The sequence below is a fragment of the Electrophorus electricus genome, chromosome 10 (genome assembly GCF_013358815.1).
Source record: "Electrophorus electricus isolate fEleEle1 chromosome 10, fEleEle1.pri, whole genome shotgun sequence".
Lineage (NCBI taxonomy): Eukaryota > Metazoa > Chordata > Actinopteri > Gymnotiformes > Gymnotidae > Electrophorus > Electrophorus electricus.
The window spans coordinates 16,619,220-16,640,236 of NC_049544.1; the positions used below are offsets into that span (position 1 = coordinate 16,619,220).

The 21,017-nt window shown below is 51.5% G+C and overlaps 1 protein-coding gene across 5 annotated transcripts in view; it reads right to left on the minus strand.

Annotated features, from left to right (window-relative positions):
- The window catches only part of pard3aa (par-3 family cell polarity regulator alpha, a), a 275,373-nt gene that overhangs the window by 113,862 nt on the left and 140,494 nt on the right, over positions 1-21,017 (minus strand). For all 5 annotated transcript variants that reach the window (XM_035531038.1, XM_035531039.1, XM_035531036.1 and 2 more), the window contains 4 exons: positions 19,702-19,841; positions 18,166-18,294; positions 8,447-8,635; positions 8,023-8,193 (listed from right to left, as the gene is read on the minus strand). In XM_035531038.1, coding sequence (XP_035386931.1) covers positions 8,023-8,193; positions 8,447-8,635; positions 18,166-18,294; positions 19,702-19,841 — 629 coding nt within the window. The remainder of the gene's footprint in view (positions 1-8,022; positions 8,194-8,446; positions 8,636-18,165; positions 18,295-19,701; positions 19,842-21,017) is intronic.

Sequence of the window (21,017 nt, forward strand, 5' to 3'; positions counted from 1 at the left end):
ACATATTCTCATTGTGGTGTGCCTTACAAAGTATTAAACACACTGGTAAATCCTTAGTGTCACTTGGTTAAAGAATTTCTTGTATTGTTTCAACCAAAATTATTTGTATTTTTGGATCATGTGAATGTCACGATTCATTAAAACGCCCACAGAACACTCAGCTGGAACATTTGCGATGAGTCAGAACGCTCACGGCAGACAGATAAACAAACAAACTGTGAGCGGGCTTGTTTGCATATTGCGCCGTTGTGTGATATAAGTAAGCAAAGACCATTAGTGTGATGACGATTAACAAAGAAAAGTTTAACATATAACGTCCAACATAAGAGACTCGTCTTATATAACTGGTTACAATGCAAATGTAAAATGACTTGTACAGGAGTGTGTGCATGTATAAACAAAACACACACACACACACACAGTGCTGGTGGTATGGAGAGAGCAAGATCCGCGTGTGATCGGAGCTTCTTTATTCTCCGTAAATAAAGGACAGAAGCACAGGGCACAGCTGGTGCTATACACAAACACAAAGCAAAGCAAAAAGGTGCCGACAGTCCAGCGCGAGGCGTGTAGATGCGGGACACACATGTGGCGTAGCGATTCGCTGGCAGTAAACACACTCGGGGTGCGACGTGGTTGAGCACAGCACTGGGTGAGTGTTTCCGTGGGCTTGAATCAGAGGGAGAAACACAGGAGACCATCAAGGCAGCGGTGCATGTGGTCAGTAATCAGGTGATTGTGAGTGTGGCAGGTGCAAGGGGTGTGTGTGTGTGTGTGTGTGTGTGTGTGTGTGTGTGTGAGAGAGACAGTGGGTGTGTCCCTCAGTCGGAGTGCCTGGCGCACTATGAAATACACACACACACACACACACACACACACACACACACACACACACGTGTGTGTGTAAAAATTTGGGTACCACGAGAAGCCTACTAAATGTGTAATTTAAATTACACGTTTAATTTTGAAGTTAAACGTGTAATTTTGAAAATTACACGTTTAATTTTGAAATATCAGCTGCTTAACAAATCAAAGCACAAGCACATTCATTCTGGCTTATTAAAGCATTTTTAATAGCAAATGATTCAGACTCAACCTTAGTAATGTCATATTCACTTCCCCGCTGAATGTTTCCTGTTCTAAAGCAAGTGTGAGGGCAGCTTGTTGTGCTCTATTGCCACCTCAGCAGGAGGCAGGGGCGTGGAATAAAAGAAAATATAGCATACAACAGTCATGACTAGCATTAGTCCAAGTTATTATATTATATTATATTATATATTATATTAGTCCAAGTTATTATAAGTCAACTAACTTGCTAGCATGCGTTAAGATTTCCACATGCAGCGTGCACACGTTTAATAGGTCACCATGGGGTTCATCTGCACAGCCATCTTGGAGGGGTGCCTGCCGTCAGCACACCTGAGTCAACGCATCTGCTAATTAACAAGGTCTTCAGGAGGCTGAGACGGGCGCCCGGGCTTAGAACGGAGCTCTCCGCTCGCCGGGGCAGGTACCGCCGCGGGGGGGGGGGCAGACAGGAAGGACGCTGTGAACTGGCAACTTCGATAACCTGCAAAGAATCGTGGGAAGGAAGCGTGGGCGGGGTTGGACCGGGCCCCGCGTAGATGCTGTAGCGTGAGAGAGGAAGACGCAGCACAGCGTCACCTTTGCTTACTACGGGCGTGAAGCGCGCGTCGGGTTTCGCTCTGTTTACGGCTGACGCGAGAGGAGAAAAAGTGAACAGAGTTGCCTGCTGTTGACGTTTAATGCCCCTCTGCGGGAAGGTCTGGGAAACACTGGTGGTAATCTCTCTGGAGTAGTGGAAAAGAGGTCCTGCTGTCATTGGCTGGTGAAGGTCAGTAGAAGCTTCCTGCGCGAGCGGGTCAGAGCAGGAGTGATGATTGAGTCTAACTTGGCCGAGGGAGGAACAGACTTCCTGAAGTGTGCCCGGCTGCGCCAAGTCCGCAGCAAAGACGAGGATTTTCTGGTTATCCGCGCGTCTCTGAAGCACGCGCGCCCTTCGCCCTCGCCGCTCTGCGTAAACGTGACCCAGCGTGGATCTCTATACTGGCCGGCCGAAGCTCCAGAAAGAGCAGGTGGGGGAAGGCGGAGGTGGAGAGGGTCCGTTGGAGAAACAGGGAAGGAGCAAAGAAGGAAAAAGGAGCCCGTCGACAGGCTCGGCCTCCAGGACGGCACGGGCAGCAATAGCCACGGGACCCCGGCCTGTTTAATATAGATGAGCTAACGTAATGAAGTCTAGAGCTGAGGACTTATCAGGTGGGCTTGATAAGAAAGCCAGGCGGGCGTCGCGCCGAAGGGGTCGACGCAATTACAGCGAATCCTGGTGGAGACGGCCTTACTGTAAACCCCCGCCGCGGTCCGCGCCGGCCTCGCCGCGCTTTCAACCCCGAAACTGGGATTTGTTTTACCAACCTCCCTCTCGCGTTTTTAATCCGCCGCCGGATGGCGGACGGGATCTGATAACACATCGGCTTTTTGAGAAGACGGGGGGCGGGCGGGCCGGTGAAGGGAGGGGCTTATCATCAGGAGCGTCAATTTCACAGAGGACTGGGAAGATGGGGCTGAACGCAGGGAATAGTGCGTGTGGGAGGCTCCGAATACAAACGGGAAGCGCAAGGACGGGAAGGCAGTGCAGGAGGCATTTTACTGGATTATTACAAGCCATTTACCCTGTTCCAATCGTAATCACCCCTGACCTACTCCTCTCTCAGGCTGGATTATCTGAGTGGATTAAGATACTGCCATCTAGACGGAAGTTCATCAGGTATTGCTGTTCCTGACATTCTGTGCAGAACACCGTCATTCCAGGGCTAGTCCCCAAACACACACACACACACACACACACAGTGAGCTGTCACACCATCTTGAGTCATCGTTGACTCTCCCTCTTGTACCAGTACAAGTTCACTGGCACATCCCGGCACTGAAGGCTTAAACGGACCTGAGGTACTCGGTGTGGCTCTTCAGCGGACCCCAGGAGGGATGTGTGAGCCTGCACTAAATGCTGCTTAGTGTGGGTTTTGGTGCGTGTGTGCAGTGCATATTTCAGCACGTGTTTCTCACTAAAATAATACAATACTGATTTTTAATTAAAAGACTTGCGTTTGAGATTCTGATAGCACACGTGAGGAGGGTTTCGGTGCTGAGCCGCCTGATCAGATCATTTTGAGTTAATTAAAACACAATGTCCTCTTCCATTAAAACAAAAAGAAACTCCCATAATGCCCCATTCACCACCTAGTCATTTTTTATGAGTCCCCTTAGTGACATCATTCGGATTAATGCGCACTGATCTTCGGATGATCTAATGGATGTTAACCAGGGCAGTGACCTTGAGGTCTGTTAAGAAGGCCCGCCCTCCACCACAGGTTCGGTCCGCAGGGGTCTCAGCAGCCTGGTCCCGCCCTGCCCAGCATCCACACGGCCAGTCCGGATCAATACCAATAAAGCCCTAATTTACTGGCTTTTCTGACTGACGGTGCTCTCGAGATGCCATCGATCATCGCGTTTGTATTCCCCGGGACGGCCCGTGGAGACGCCGTGCTGAACTGCGATGTTTCCTCCACCGCGTCAACTCACATGTCCGTCACACGGTTCCGTGCCGGGCCACCTCGATGTCACCGTGCACGGGCCCGGACAGCCGTCCCCTTGCTTGCGCGCGCACATTCCGAGAGAGGGCGAGGGGGGTCGAGAGAGAGAGAGATATCCCGCACACGGTCCACAGCCCGAACTTCCCGGTGTCCGGCTTCCTGTGCCCTTCCTGCCGGCTGCTTGCGCGTCACGGATGCTGGCCAGCAGAGGCCGGATAGGGAGAGAGGCCGGATAGGGAGAGAGGCCGGAACGAGAGAAGCGGTTAGCGATGCGTTTCAGCTGGAGTGCCTCTCTCAGGGGTTCCACTTATATCATTCTAACAATTTCAGCCCCTTTCATGTGGTCAAGAGAAAGGAACGTTCTGCATGAAAGTCTCCACTTATGAGCCGAGCCCTACAGGAGGCCCCACTCCACCTGCTGAACTGTGCGTGGAACCACTGCCCCGATGTCTTCATTTCAATTAAAAAAAACAAAAACAACCCACAACCTAACTGAACCTTTAAAAAAAAAAAATGTTCCTACTCCTCATGCATAATGCATAGAGATGGGTGTGCCTGCGTCATATGTAAATGCGCTTTCGGAAAGACGGGAGAGATACAATGGCAGGAGTGTAGAGACCCCGCAGGTTAGCGGAGACTCCTGCTGCTCGCTATACGGAGCTGCACGGTGATGCTGTAGTAGCCCGCAGCACACACGAGCTGTGAGAACAGGTCGCTCATGAACGCAAATCAAATCAATTAATATGCGTACATAAATCTTTCTTGGGAAGAAGAGGCTGCCTTGCTTTTGAACGGGATTTTAATGAGCATGCACACGCCTCTCACTCACACATTCATTCATGCGCTGGCTGGAAGCGTCTTGAACAGCATCAGCATTGCTGTGTACACGTAGGATGCAAGGAAGGATCTATTCCAGCTATAGAACTCGGGAACACAGAATCGTGTGTGTGTGTGTGTGTGTGTGTGTGTGTGTGTGTGTGTGTGTTTCTATGGGAATGGTAACAAAGGTGTTGATATAGCTAAGCTCACGATTACAAAATATGAATGTGATGTTTATGATCAGAAAACCTAAGACATTAGTCAGCGCTCCAGGGATTTCCCCAAGGATACCAATTTAATCTACTACATCAAAAGGCCTGCATTTTATTTGCCATTTTATTAGGATAAGTAGAACTCTGACTGTCCCTACAGTGTACCCGTCATCTTTTGGTCAGCGCTACTCCTGATCTTTTTGGTGAGTGAATTCTGCTCAGAAGGTGATGGTCTGATGGTAACGTGCCTTGTTCACTGTACAGTTACGCCGCGATTCCTGCAGCCTCTTTAATAACGAATAACCCTAAATATGTGCTGGGCAAATATCTGAATATTTTGTGTATACTGCATATTCCTTATTATATATACACAATATAACCAGCTGTATGTGTATCAGCTCATGCTGTATTCACAAGTGTTTGAATATACAATATTTACAAGTATAAATTTACATTAATAGCCAACACCTATACTATGTACAAAGAAACAAGTCTGTGGGATTGCCACTTACAGCACTGCATTGTAAAATGCATGGCTGTCCATTAACTGCATGAGAATACCGAAGTAGAAGTTATGCTCTGAGACTGCCACGGACCCACACGAACTCCGGACAACTTTACCCACACAAAGGCTCATATCTAAGACAAAGCTCAAAGCTCATTAAAGATCAACAAAGTGACGGCGTTGAGGCGTCGGCGAGCCCAGGCCGGAGCCTCCGAAGTCTGATAAGAAATTAATGGGATTGAAATGACTCTCCCGGAATTTTAACTGTGTGAACGCGCAATGTTATATTAACAGAAAGTCACAGTTTATTTAGAAAACCCTCCAAATTAGGAGTGCTCTGCAACGCTACTTGAATTACTGAGTAGGAGCGGGGAAAAGCCCGAAGCGAGCAGTCATGCACATGTTTCTGTGGGTCATGGCACAGCATGGCTCAGCGGTCAAAGGACAGAGGTCACCTTCGCCAAAGCCAGGGCCTATCCTGCTCCAAGTGCTTCTGTTCTTTCTGCGGCGGACTAGTAGCCATGCCGAGGCCGTCGCCAGCGTGCCCGTCTGCCTGTTCTCTCCTTGGGCCGTGAAGAGCAATTAACTCCTTAATACAAGAGCACATTAGCACGCGGCTAATAGCGGCGCTCCGTTTATAGAGCAGCTTAAAACGACTGCCTAATGTACATGATCATAATTGGTATTCACAGTAAAAGCGTGTGTGTGTGTGTGTGTGTGTGTGTGTGTGTGTGGTGTGTGGCTGATTTAAGCATGCACACGCACCCTAACACACGGTCACAGAAATATACAGAAAGAAAGAGCAGGCGAGGTGGTGAGGCGGTGTGAGCAGACAGTGATGGATCGTATTCATCGGAATCTCGGACTGTGTGCTCCGGAATTTGCTGAGTGACGACGGAATACTTCACACAGCAGCAAAGAGCAGAGAACATGCCCGTTCGTCCCCAGAGGCCAGGCGCTCTCCCGCTACAATCTCTCTCTCTCTCTCTCTCTCTCTCTCTCTCTCTCTCTCTCTCTCTCTCTCTCTCTCTCTCTCTCTCTCTCTCTCTCTCTCGCTTGAGGCAATCCAGATTTTCTTTATTACCCCCACCATCTCTCTGTCTTTCTGCTGTCCCTCGTTCTGTTTCTATCACTCTATCTCAGTTTCATTCCAGGCAGTTCACTCCTTTTCATCCTTCTCCCACCCGGTCTAGGATCGGGTGCCCTGTGCCACCAGCCAGCTGTGCTGAATGCCCACTGTTGTCTCGCACTAGGAGCTCCTACGTGAGGGGCCGGAGCCCGTCTATCGCAGAGAACAGAGGAGGCAGGGGGCTTCCAGACTCAGACGCTTTCCTGTCCATCCAGTAGCCGGCTGGAAGACGACTGTTTGTGCATCTCCTGTTTCTATGACAACAAACGGGCGCGACCTCACCGAGGCTGCCGTCACAGCTCTGCGGCGACCTGAGCAGGCCTCGTTCCAAGCTCGCGAGGACGACCTCTGGACCGCCAGCCTGCGGATCTCCCTCTGCGGCGGAGACGGGCAAGATATCGAAGGCCACGTCGCCGTCCTCCCCTCCGGGCCCCCGTCGGCGTGAGAGGTGTGGCGAGAGAAAGGCTAACGAGGTCCGATCTCCGCGCCCCTTGAGCCGAAATCCGCTCGCTCAGAGACCAGACGCAGGACGAGATGCGAAGGCGTTCGGCCGTGCTGTTACGGAGGAACACGTGCAACGTCATTCCTCTCTGCGAGCACTGAGTGTGTGGACTGCTGGTTTCTAGAGGGTGGGGGGGGGGGGTCATTTGAAATAAAAAGCAAACGCATGAAAGGCTCGTTTCAAGCGCATCTCGCTGGGCTGCGGCAGGGGGCCCGTCCAGCTGGAGACCGCCGACGGACACCAGCACAGATCTGGCTCATGCAGAGGGGGCAGAGCCAAACAACCTGGCAGCCATCTGATGGACAGATAAGAAGTGACCTTGCATCTGGGCAGTTCTGGAGGGAACTGGTGAGTGTGTGTGTGTGTGTGTGTGTGTGTGTGTGTGTGTGCGTGTGTGTGTCTGTGTGTGTGTGTGTGTGTGTGTGTGCGGGTGTGTGTGTGTGTGTGTCTGTGTGTGTGTGTGTGTGTGTGTGTCTGTGTGTCTGTGTGTGTGTGTGTGTGTGTGTGTGTGTGTGTGTGTGCGGGTGATGAATCAGGAGCACAGTATGAGGTCCACTCCTAATCAAGTACTAGCAGTAAGGCGCACCAGTCAAATCAAACACAAACATCCACTGGACAGACCTGGTCAAGACCAAGCAAAGCCATCACGTGAGAGTGTTTGGGGGTATTGTTGGAAGAAAAAAAAAAAATCAAACACATTCTTTATATTATTCCCAGACCGTGGATTAAGCTATAATGAGTATGTGAGGACCACTCAAGAAAAATTAAATACACAATGCCTAACACCAGCCTAGCACGACAGGGAGAGAGGAGAGATGTGAATGAAAGAAGAAAAAGTCAGAGCTGATATTTGATATTTCATAGAGCCAGCCCCTGTCGGCCCCAATCGGCGCGAGCGTTCCAGCACTATCTGAATTGCTTTCGATCTCTCGCCTGGCCTCCCTCCCCGCTCGCGCCCGCGCTCTGCTCAGGCTTGATAAGACCTCCATCTAATTCACTTCTTCGGTGGCGAGGCCGGGCTACGTGTGCGCGGCGCGCTTCTCTGGCGAGCAGGCTAGGCGCACAAGCCAGGACCACCTTGTCCAGCGGCCTGCGCGGCGACAGATGGCCTGCGCCGGCGTTCCGGGGCGGCTCGGGGCTCCGTGTAGCCAGCTGCTTAGAGCCACAGCGCAGCTAGGCTTCGGTAAGCAAGAAGCGCATACGTTAAACACGCCACCTGCATGTGCTCGCACGCACGCACGCACCTCAGCCCTCCTGCTCAGCCTGCGGGCCACTATGAGCTGGATCATGCCTCTCTTGTTGCTCTCCACGGACATGGACTTGCGTAGCGTTTCCATGGCATCCTGGTTGGTCTTCTCCAGCAGTGACTCTCCATTCACAGCTATCAACTGGTCGTTCACTCTTAAGCGGCCATCCTGGGAGGAGAAAAAACAACAAACCAAAAAAAAAAAAAAAAAACCCACACATACAAAGATCTTTTTTATAATGCTCAAACACTTGCTGATGCAACGCTAGAACTAGATATGAGAGGTCAGATATGTCGGTAAATGGGAGGCATTGACTGTGCATGGACCCAGTGCAGAAACCACACTCAAACCACAGCAGCAGACGGGAGTCATTTCATCCAACATTTGATGCTAGAAAATGCTCGGTGTTGAGTCTTCTTGCCTTGCAAGCAGCTCCCCCGTTGATGATGGACTTGACAAAGATTCCCAGGTCCGCGTGATTCTCTTTGGAGCGGTTGCCCTTGACGCTGACCCCTAACCCTGCGGAACCCGAGTCATTGAGAGGAATCTCAAAGGTCACAAACTCCCTTGTTCCATCGGGAGTCAGCACCAAATCATCGTCCTCTATTTTCTACGGGGGAAAGAGAGAGAGAGAGAGACAGACAGAGAAGTGGAGAAAAAGGAGAACAGAGAGAAATGTTAAATAAATATAATACCCACTTGAGAGAGAGAACTTTATATAGAACACATTAGGCACTCTAGAAAGAGCTATATTCAGCCCTTAATGTATACATGGGGGGGGGGGGATAAACACAGTAAAATGTTAAAATACATTTTTAATTGCTTAAGACACTAATGACGCATTAATGACACACGTCACACAGTGATACCGATCAGAACATCTTGGAGTGATCAGAACATTTAGGCAAGTGCTGCCTGTTGATTTATGAAGTAGGGAAAGTCATGCGACAAGCTCTGACTCTTCCACGGGTTGCTCCGGAGCATTGCCATGGCGCCCATGCAGTGGGTGGGGCCCTCTCTCTGATTACGGCCCAATCAGAGGGGCTGCTGCTCTGAGCTCTGTGGAGAACAGCTGTGGCAGGGGGATTCCAGCACCTGGAGAGCAGATCCACCTGGATTACTACCGTCAAGGCCCATTAATTATAGCGCCATGGATTTTAGGGAAGAAGTAATTCAGTTGTTAATTCAGCGCTTGAGTGTTAGAACTACGTCAGGGTGAGGGGTGTAAAGCGACTTGGGTTATTACATCGGTGTTTTTTTTCCCCCCCAGAACTCTGGTTCTGATGGGCTCGTTGTCAGAGCTGCTCACAGTACAGGGGTCTGCGCCGGAGACATTTTCAGAGCTGCCTACGGAACAGGGGTTGTGCTGGGGTCATTTTCAGAGCTGCCCCCCAGCAGTTGGGGTGGGGGGGGGCTGTCCAACTGCAGAGATCTGGTCCCAGCAGCTGCGCAGCACACGGAAACTTTACACACACTGGAGTTATTAGGATGCAGTGGAGCATTCAGGTGAAGCCCCTCTCTCCTTCCTCATCACAATGCACCGCCTCTCTCTCTCTCTCTCTCTCTCTCTCTCTCTCTCTCTCTCTCTCTCTCTCTCTCTCTCTCTCTCTCTCTCTCTCTCTCTCTCTCACCCTCTCTGTGCCCCACCCTCCTCCTACCCCCACCTTCTCTCACACAGAGTTCATTTCAGCCCATCCACGGCAATGACATGCTACAGCGGTCGCCATGGCAACCCAGATGGCTCTTCTCAGACAGTAGTCAGCCCCAGGTAGCGTTGGAGGAGACAGGTGAAGGCATGCCATCCTTTCCCAAATTAGCACACGTGCCGCGGCTCCGGCTCCGGCTCCGCAGTGAGCTCCTAAGCACGGCCCTTCGTCTCCGGAAGAGCGCTGCCGTCGCTTTTGGTGGGGATCGGGGTTCGGACATGGCTGCCAGGCTCGAGCATAACCCCGGTTTGAGGGGGTTATGAGCTCGGCACGCGCGCGTGAGGGATTCGGGGGTGACACCATTGCGAGGTGTCGTTGGCTGACACGCGCGTGGGGTTTTGGGGCTGTCGCAGCCCCCCGTTAGGAAGCTGGATGCAGAGGCTACACCTGCAGGTGCAGCAAGATGTGCACCTCCATGCCAACACTTTCTGTTTAAAAATGTTTTTTTTTAAATAACCTAAACAGGAGTTTCATCTCCAAGTAGCAGGTTTTTGGTTTTTGTTGCTTTTCCCAACAGGGTAAGCGTATCTGCTTAAGCATCTCCCAGGACCCAGTTTAAGGGTCACTTTCCAAAGTGTCAGTCTGTGTGTGTGTGTGTGTGTGTGTGTCAGTCAGTCACTTAAACACGCACTATAATTCTCTGACTCCAAATCAGCTGCGTCGTACCAGTTCAGAGATCCACCACACAGGTCGGCTCAGCAAAGGGCAAGGGCGAGTCTTTCCACTTCCACGTGCCAAAGTCTGAATACACTCCAATCAGTTCACCTTCACAAGCAATCTCAACGCCTGACACAGTGTACACTCCATTCAGACTCTCTCTCTCTCACACAGTCATACTCCACGGCGGAAAATAGACCTGTCACAGGCTATTGTGCAGCAGAGAAATGAATTCATTCGGAATCGGGCTGGATCATGCGCATTCATTACGCACTTTTGTTTCAGGAGTGAACCTGATTTAGGCTGCCTGCACTGAGACAAAGGAAATGAAGCGCGGGTGAGAGAGAGCGCCCTACCGAACGACTCCGAGACCACGGAGAAAGGGAGAACAGGTGCGACCGGAGGGAAGAAAGTTAAAGATGGGGGGGAAAAAAAAAAAAAAAAAAAGAACGCACACCTTCCACTTTCACACAACCTCCGCGAAAATTTCTGACAATTCCATGCCCGAAACAATTATCAGCGTTTGCCCTTTTTCCCCCTCCCGGCTCCCTCACCCGGACGGGGCGAAGACATAAAGGTCATTGGAAATGAATTTAAACGCCTAAAAGAAATCAGTCAAGGATGTAATTGCGAGGAAGGCTTCCGAATGATAACTACTGTAACATGAATTTCCTCACTGCTGTTTCTTTGCCCCGGCGACTGCTGATAAAGGATGCATATTAAACACATCAACCTAATACACGGCCCACAGACCGAGGTGCAATTAGAGAGTGTGAGAGAGTGAGAGAGAGTGAGACAGAGCAAGAGACAAGTCGTTATGGTGGAAATAATTGCCAGATTATTTCAAGATAAACACAACTAGGTCACAATTATCATTTTAAAATCTGAACGTGAAACGCTGTATAAGGCGGTGCTGATACGAGCTCAGACCCGCTGAATCTGCAGTGACTGTCGCCGTGACGCTCTCAGGGTGGTCAACTCCGCAACCGGGGTAGCAAAGCTTTGCAAATTTGGCAAAATCAAGTTCATGTAAACGCCAGGATGGGCAAAGGCCCCCGTACATGAACGTCAGCACCATCTATGCCATGAAAACATTAACCTCAGGCCACCGAACACCCATTGTTTGGGCGACGGAGGTCAAGGAGCAGCGGGAGGAGGGTCCGCGTGCGCCTCCTCTCTGGAGGTAATCACCGCCGCGGCTGCTCCTGCTGAAGACGAGGCACTAAACGAAAACAGGTGGCAGCTCCGAACCGGTGCACAAAAAAAATAAAGGGGGGGGTTGGATCGTCAACAAAGTGCCATTGTCTTCTGGCGCACTTGGTGACATCGGGCTTAATCACTGCCAAACGGGGCCCGTCTGCAGGGCCGGCACGAACGAACGAACGCGGCCCATAAAAGCTTTCATCAGCACGGCCGGCGCTCATCTGCAAACAGCAAAACAGAGGGTACAAGTAAATTCAAGTAAGGAGAAAGAGAAGGAGGGGAGAAGGAGAAAAAACCAGAGAGCAGAGTCGTTTGGGGGGGGTTTCACACAGGCAATTGAAGTTAAATGCTCCCGGCGTGAGTAATGGACAGGCGTGGGGTAATTTCCACAGTGGGGGACAGAGTAGCATGCCCAACGGGAGAGAGGGGGAGGAGCCGGAGCGGCAGCCTGCAAAAAAAAAAAAAAAGTCACACTGGGTTTATGGCCTCCAGAACAATCACCGAGGGATGGGGGAAGAAAGTGCAGGAGATTGCTGGTGAACATCATCGCCCACTTGCTTTTAGACGAGTGGAAGCGGCTGGAAAATGCCGGGCGGGAAGGCTTTTTGCAGGGAGTTTAATCCCTAACGCAGCGTCCGGACCACTTTCTGTACTGCCAAAGTGGGCTGTATCTGAAACGTATCTATAAAAAAAAAAAAATACGGTACGGTACTTCTGTTAGGTCACGAAAGCGACGCCTCGCGTAACACAGAACCGTGCGGCCGGGTCTCGGGCCTAGGGAAAGGGCGCCTCGCCCGAGCACGCGGCGGACCGTGGTGCGCCTCCGCAAAGCCGTTCAGACGTCGACGTGTTATCGTCCAGCTCTCGGGCCTCTCTCTGTGTGTATGAAAAATATCACAGAAAAAAAATAATCCTAAAACAACAGTCTTAAAACAGGTGACTTTCCAACTCGACGGCCTGAGAGACTTCCCAACTTGGAGGGTTTAATTAAGTGCCTTCCTGTTCTCAGCACTCCGTCTTTCAGGAGGAGGGAGGGCCAACGCCCAGGTCCGATCACGAGCGCTCGGAGTGGCCGGCTCCGCCCCCTGCCGTGCCGTGGAGGAGGAGACGCATCTGCGTGCGCTCTGTAAGCAGGGCGTGCGGAACGTGAGCTCACCATGAGTGCGAGGTTCCAGGAGCATAACTTTCCCAGACAGCTAATAATGTAAAAGCAGAAGCCGACGTGCCTACTGACTGCAGACGCTGCCTCCCCGCCCTCGCCAACGTCCGAGACGACAGCCACTGAATAAATAACGGAAGGTTCTGCCGTTACTTTTGGCTCCGATCGTCCGGTAGCCGGCCTGCTCGTGGCTGCTGTGCGTCAAGATGAGCTGAGATCACAGCCAGATGGTGGCGGATGGTTGGAGATGTCGGAGCGCTGGGTTAAGTGGACGGAGATCAGGGGACGGGCAAAAAGATGTCCTTCTTAGAGCAATAAAGCTCGACTCATCCCCAAACCTCTCCCATACTCTGCCCCTCCGGCCTGTTTCTATGGAAACGGCCAGCCACAAACAACTCGGCCATGAACACCACACGAACGTTTAAAGAGACGCCCCCTAGTGGCTTTCTGCAGTGGAGCCTGCCCTGAGCTGGCATGGCCTGCTCTTTAACTCTTTAACCTCCCAGCAGGTTCGGTCATCAGGTGACCAGCACTCAGCCACACTTTTGAACACCGCGGTCGATACTTGACGGACGGGGTCTCGATGCAGTCGATGTGTTTAAGTATTTGCCTAAGCCGAGCGTCCTCCAAAAGTTCTCCTCTGTGTTTGCGTCAATACTTCCAATAAAGGCTGGTGTAGGGACGAAGGCAAAGTCTCTGCAGTTCAATTGCTTGTTCTACTGGATTCTTCTCCCCTTACACACACACAAACACACACACACACACACACACACAAAGCACACACAAACATGACTGGTGCCATGAATGCTTGGACCCAACCTTTATTTTTGGAGCAGAGTGCGCATGTGCGCTTGCGTGCGTTATGGACTCACAGAAACCAGATATCATCTACTGTGAATAATTGTGGCCCATTTGAGAAAGCATGCACTGAAAAAGATCGCCGCAATCGCTTGGGAATCAAACAAAAGGACGATTGTTTCTGAAGTTCATGTGGATTCTCAACGTTTCACCTACATAAGCACATGAAATTCATTCAAAAACCAGGAACTTGTTCGTGAGAATGACAAAGCGATTCTGAATTTGTTATAGATTGTATTTTGACATATACGATGCTATATAAAGGTGGGCCACAGATGGCTACTTTGTGCAGCCCTCAAAACCTACCAAAAGAGAAAGCCAGACTGTAATGTTTCTCCCCATTGCCAGGAACATGGCCAGATGCATACATCAGTAGCCCTTGAAAATGCACCGCATGTGGCACAACTGAGATTCAAAGCCCGCAGTCTGATCGCAGCGCTCAGAGTTCTTACTGTACAACCTGCTCAAGGGACAATGAAGGCAGTTATTAAAATAGAAACTCTCTGGCAACAGAAATCATGACTCCAGCTGTCAGTAGAACTGCATTCACAAATTAATTGTTCGATCAAGATCCTCTTTGCTTGGCAACCCCACTTTAATGGATTCATGACTACTCTGATCTGATCATAAAAGGGAACTTTTAATGCAACTTTTAATTACTACCCTGTGCTAAACACAGATGAAGCAACCGTTCGCGCTGTCATCTGGTCTACAGCCATGGAAGTGTCACTTCGATTTCAACAAGTTGCACTTACAGTTAGGATTAATGAACAGCAGCCATGGAAATGGGCACCCTCCTGATTAGAGAGGAGTGCACAGCACAGCTGGATAGTGTGCACGGACTTAACAAGCCATCATCATTCATAAAGTGAGCTACTGCTGAAAATGGCAAACGTTTAGGAAGGAGCAGATCAGTATTACATTGGATATAGGTACACTGTATGTCCCTGCATGGTCCATATCACTGTTTCCCAGCCCAGTTCTTGGGACCCATTAGACGGTCCAAATTTTGGCGCTAACCAAGGTTGGTTCCCATACACTTGGCCCTATATCCTATTGGCTTAGTTCAGAGGTGATTTAGCGCAAAGTGTGGACCATCTGGTAGCTCTGAGGACTGGACTGAGAAGATGTCAAATCTGATGAAGTGATGGCTCTTATCGAGGCAGGTTTGCTCGGATTAACGTGACTTAGCATTTAAAAACGCGGGCAAAGGTCCTAACGCCTCGCTACTATTTTTCGCGTTTTCAAATTCGAAGCACAATGAAAAAGCTTTGTTCCAAAGGCAGCTGGTTAGCGCTTTGATGTTCAGTGAGCCATTGACGAAACAAGCGCTTGCGTTCCCCGGAAGTCGGATACTTAGTTCTCTTTCAGTCAGACAGGTGTGAGGTTGGTTTTGACTGACTTGCACACAGTAGCTTCGTATAAGGATGCTGAGCTTAGTGGAGCAGGCCTGATCTCAACCCAGCGACACAGCAACACTTTCAGAGGAGTGACGTTTCCCTTTAACATCCCCGCAAGGCGCTAGCAGTAAACAAGCTGCCGTCGGCCAGACGCCCTGCTGTGACTGAGGTCTACAGAAGTGCAGAGAGGTTCTCCGGGTCGTTCTCAGAACCCAGGAAGAACACGACCACAGGTTCGGCTGGCACAGCTGAGGCAAATGTTTGCCTTGTTGTGATGCCTTGTTGCTGCTGGGTACATGACTCAACAGGTGAAACACCGGATGATGTCATTTCCTGTCATTTCACTAGCCTTGCTCCAACAGCAGCTCCTCTCATCTCTTCCCTTCTGTCCAGCATGCTTGACGGTGTACGACACTGACATTCAGTTCACAGGGGAGAGATGGAAAGAGGGAGAGCGAGAGGGAGAGAAATATAAAAAAAGGGGAGAATGAGAGGGAGAAAGAGAAAAAGAGAAGGGGAAGATGCAATGGGCACTCGCTTCTGTGACGTAAGCGGCACAGGTGCAGAGATTCAGTCATAGGAGTGCATGCTGGGAGATAAAACGTGCAGATATATTACAACCAAAGGTGGACAGGTGCCCCACAGCGCCCTTTTATTAACACAATGCAACTGTGTGTGCGCGCGCACGCGCGCATGTATGTTCTGAGGTTTTTTAATGCGCTCACACTGCCTGTCCTTACGAGGATTACATTAGTGCGCCAGGTAATTGCCTCTGTGGACATGAATTATTCAAAGGGAAGCGTCCGTGGCCTTGGATTACGGGTTTCGGACCTCGGCATGCGTGTTGTTTCAAAGTGGGGCGGTAGATTTCGTCAAGTGCATCATGTCCATCTGCACGTGCTCACTCTCCCTCGCTGTGCTGCTCCTGCTTCTGGCTTCGGTTTTCCTGGATTTTTCATTCTTTTAATCAGCAGGGATTTTCCTGGGCTCAGACGCTTAGTCCAGCTCCGTCTCAGCTCTGCCACTCCTGTGTGTGGCAGTGTGAGACAGCTGAGACCATCTCTCTCTCCCTCCCCTTCATCATCTTCATCATCCCCATATTTGTTCTGGATCTCGCTCCTCATCATGGCCCCATTCATCCTCATTCTTCCAGCCATCTGCTACGTTCTCGGTCCATAAAAGGAGAAACACAGCCGACAGAATTACAGCCTGCAAACTAAACCCCATGAAAGCGGCAAGACGCCAGAGCAAAGGAAGAGAGGAGAGGAGAGGAGAGGAGAGGAGAGGGGAGGGGAGGAGAGTGAATCTCTTCCAGGTTTTTCACCGTTCTGATATAGAGCAGGTCATGTTCTCATAAAAGCATCACGCAAACGTCAGGAGGTGCTGTGGCCCAGGGATCACTTTGAACGAATAACAGTTAAGATGAATGGAAGAGAGGGGGGGGCTCGAGGGTAAGCGGCATTCCTGGCAAGGCATTAACACCTTTTCCTCCTTTGTCTCAGTGATGAGCAGCGATCGGCAGGACTGGCCCCAGTCGACCCTCGGCTGGGACGTCAGCGTTCACCCCACACAACCCGGCCGTGACCCCGCCCGAACCCGCGCGGCCTGGCTTCTCTCTTACTCCAGGCCGCCTCTCCCACTCTCTCCCCTCCTCTTCCTCCCTGTCTCTGAGGGCCACGGGGGTATCAGACCTCATTTTCCGGCTCTTCCCCCGTGGACCGGCTCTTCCCCCTTCCGTTGTGAGTAAAGGTCAGCGCCGATGCCCTTATCAATAAGCCTTGCGTGCGCCGGGGGTGCTCCGTGCTCCCCCGGGCTCAGGAGAAGGCTAATCCTGTGTGGCAAGCCCATGAAGGGAATCAAGGGGATCTGGGGGTGATATTTCTTCGGAGGCTGCTCTGTCGGAAATGCGGCGGCTACGTAGCGACCTGGCTCGCGGGCTGGCACGGCTTAAGAGCGCGTGGTTTTTTTTCCCCCCCTCGATCTAACGAAATCGCCGCGGCGGCGGAGAGCAGGCCGGGGAGCAGCCCGCGGCAGCCGGCATCCCACAGGGGCCTCTGTGGCTGGAGAGTCCCAGCACGCGCCGAGCCCGACTTAGAACGTTCCGGTCGGCAGACGGCTGATCTGGGGCCGTTCTCTCCCATCTACGCGGCATCCGCTCCACCACCCAGTCAGCGCCCACGTCTCTCGTCTTTTTCCAAAATGACAGATGTAATAAACTGCCTCAATCTCTCGCTCCCTCTCTCACTTTCTTCTCCTTTTTTTTTTTTTTTGGTAATAACTGTCAGCTTTGAAGGGATGTTTCACTAATCTGATTTTTATGAACATGAGTTGTTATGGATTATTACGACACTTTAATGCTGAACAGGCTTTGAGGAGCCAGAGTTCCCTGAATGTTAATGTGCCAATGAGTGTAATGAAGCGCTTCTCTCCTGCTGTCTGTCTATGTCTCTCTCTCTCTCTCTCTCTCTCAAAAAGGCAGCATAAAGGGTCCAAAGAGTGGGAGAAAGCCACGAATAAAGTCAGAACGGCAGAAAAGTGACGGAAAAGTACGTTCAATTTTGGACCGAAATGAAGAGGGACGGACGCGCGGAGAGACAGCGGCAGCGTAACGGGAGGCCGGGGAGACGTCAAATCTCGTCACACGCGAGCAGGTGCTGAGCGCGTGGCGAGGAGACTGCTGGCCGGGGCTGAGGCGTGCCGGCCCACCGGTGCCGTCGTCTCCGTTACATGATTACAGACCCCGTAAGAAATGAGGAGTGCGTGCAGGATACGCATTTAAGCAACGTTAAGCAAAGCCCACTCCATCATCTGTGCGGAGCTCCCCTGCTACGTCTGGAGGCCCTTCCGGAGACGAGCCGGCCAGCGGCTAGGGTGCGTCAGCCAGGGGACCGGGAGAGGAGGCACTGACCACTGCTGGAGCGGCACGGCAAGGCAGGGGTTGGGAGGGTTGGGAGGTAGGAGGAGGCCCACCTGCTCCCACTGCACTACCCCAACAGAGCTCGCTACTCAAACCAAGCCACAGACGAGCTGTACCTGTGGCCCATGTGTGAGTGAGGCACAGGAGGAAATGGAGAAAGAGGGGATAAGTGCATGCGTGCGTGAGAGAGAGAGAGAGAGAGAGAGAGAGAGAGAGAGAGAGAGAGAGAGAGAGACTCACCACTTCCCGAGGCAGGAAGGTATCTTCTTGTCTGACAACGAGCAGACCGACAGCACCACCCATTGGAGTTGAGCGGAGCAGAGCCACCACCTCCTCCTGAGACGTCCCGCTGAGATCCACCCCGTTTACCTGTACACGCCCACACACACACGGCCCCCCCCCACACACAGTAGTCGGAATAAAAGAATATGGGCAGCACGTGTAAACTTTCCATTTGCAACAGTTCCTAATGAAATCTCCAGTGCTCATTAATCTCCATTACAGCTGGGGGTGTAGTCTAGTGGCAGTGGTGGAGTATCTGTAACTTACCTGCTCCTCGTTCCAGCTGCAGATATACACCTTCACATCTACATGTATGCAATAGACGAAGGAGACCCAGCAAAAGACCCTGGTCATTTGTTCTCTACCTCGGATGCAAGATCTCAGTGCTTCAGACCTTGACTCTACACTCACCGTCTCTCCTTTCTAAGCAACCTTTTTTTTTTTTTTTTTTTTACATTAAAATGGGGGAAAAAAAACCAAACCTTGTTCCTTCATCGCTGTAATTAACACTTCCCGAATCTATGAATACTAACAACGAAGAATTCACAGACAGGGTGCACAGGTGGCAGGAGTGTGCGGTGTGGGGGTTGTGGGTGGGGCAAGCCCATCTCTCTGCCTGAGCTCTCCGAAAGGTCGCATCCGTAAGGCGGGGCACGAGCCCGGAGGGTCACGCAGCAGGATTAAGAACACGGGGCAGAACACGGGCTGGGTCCGTCCCCGCCTCGAGGGACACGATGTCTCACTGCTTTGCTAAGCGACTGTAGGACTGTAGAGATTATGCAGGTAGGGGATTAATTACTACCTAAAACAGGTCTGCGCTCTCTGGTAGATACTACAGTGTTTGCGTTCCCTGTTTGGCTAAGACTTGACTGCCCAAGACCTTTCGATATAAGGATTAATCTCAATTATCTTAAAGACAATACACACTAAGAATAACAAAATGTGTGTGTGTGTGTGGGGGGGGGGGGGGGCATATTTAGTCATTAAAATGGTAAACCAGTGAGGCTTCATAATTAATCTCATAATTAATCTCCTCCACCTCCCTACGTGGTTCACTCTGCCGAGTCAGTGGTGATGTCAGCAGGCGCGGTCAGTGAGGAGTGGTGGACAGAATTACAGTCCACCTTATTATCGTATTGGCAGATATGCGATGGGGTCGCTGGAGGATGGGGTGTGTGTGTGTCGCAGGCCACGCCCCGCGGGTAGGGGAGGCGCAGAGCGCGTCAGCTCTCCCGGCCAATCGCACGGCCTCGCACATTAAAACAATGGGCCTTAGACTGGCGGCCTCCGAGTGGAAGCCTTCCAGAAGAGTCACCATGGGAAACAGGAAAGAGGAAAGTAAGGTATGGGCATGTGTTTGGAACAGCGGGCGTGAGAACAGCTGCCAGCTGCCGAGACCCGGACAGGAAGCCCTCCGCGAGCAGGAAGAGAACACAGATGAGGGAGTGTGATGATGTCAGCGTCCCACTGAGCTCGACGGCTTCCGCCCCTCACCTCCAGCAGCCGGTCTCCGGCTTTCAGACGGCCGTCTTGGATAGCCGCTCCACGGGGGAGGATGTTCTTTACGTAGATGGGGGCGGAGCCGCCGACGGGGACGTCGCGCGATGTAATACTGAAGCCCAGCCCCTCCGCACCTGGGAAAAGCAGAACGAGCGCCATACCATTAACCCGCCGCCGCCACGGCCAGGACACCTTAGTAAATATTCAGCTCGGATGGTATCCTTAAAGAACAGATAGTGGAACAACTGCACAGAAATCAGAGCACTCAAACAAACGCAGGGCAGCGTCCTGCTTTCCGAAGATGATTCCATCTCTATTGACCGGCAGACACGTCAAGACCTTTCATACGAAGCCATGCAAACTTTCTAAACTGAACCCACCCCCGCCAAAGGCATTACGTGCAGGCCACGCTAAAATTACAGCCCGAGCTAAAACCTAAAAACCTGCTGTGTCTAATAAGCCATCGCAACCAGGGGTGTGCTCCGTTAAAGCACGACTGCCCTTGCGTCCATGTATAAATCGAAACATATAACACTGGAAACGTACGAGGCACACTGCAAGCCCTAATTAAATGTTTGCGGGCCGTTTGTGCGCAGGGCAGAACCGTCCCGTAGCGGGGCGCCGTTTTTAGCTGCGCGGGCAGCGGCGAGATGGTCTCGCAGGCGTGCCGCGGCCGGGCCGCCATGCGTTCAGCTCACCGCCGCAGCTCGCGATGGGCCGGTGCCTCTCAAAGCGGGTGGTGGGGTGGGGTGGGGAGGGGAGGGGGATTCGGGGTAGCTCCCATCGGGCAAACTGAGCGTTCCCTGCCTGCCACGGACACTACTAAACCGCGGGAAGCTGATGTTATGGGTCCGGGCTGCTCCTGGTCTACTGGCTGCCACAGCCCGCGGGGTTATTATTACACACGATCTGATGCTCTCACCGCACAGCGTTCAGGGCATTACGAGCGTCCACCACTAATGGTGCTCAATCAGGTAATTAGAGAGATGCATCCCTAACAGCTGCTTGCTAATTAATCACTGATGTCTTCTGCTCTCTTTTTTCTTGGTAATGCGAGTGGAAAATAAGGAAAAAATGTTTTCCCTTTTTGAATTAGCCCAAAAGTCCCGGTTCCAAAAAGTTAATTAAGCGGCGGCCATGAAGCAGCGCAGCCGCCTTAAAACGGAGGTGAAAATGGAAGAATACACTGCATAATCCATTATTTGATTAGAACACAGAGAATAATAGAGACAGAGCATAGGGGAGAGAGAGAGAGAGAGAGAGATGGCCATACTATAACTACATGTGGTCATGCCAGTAAAACCCCCTGA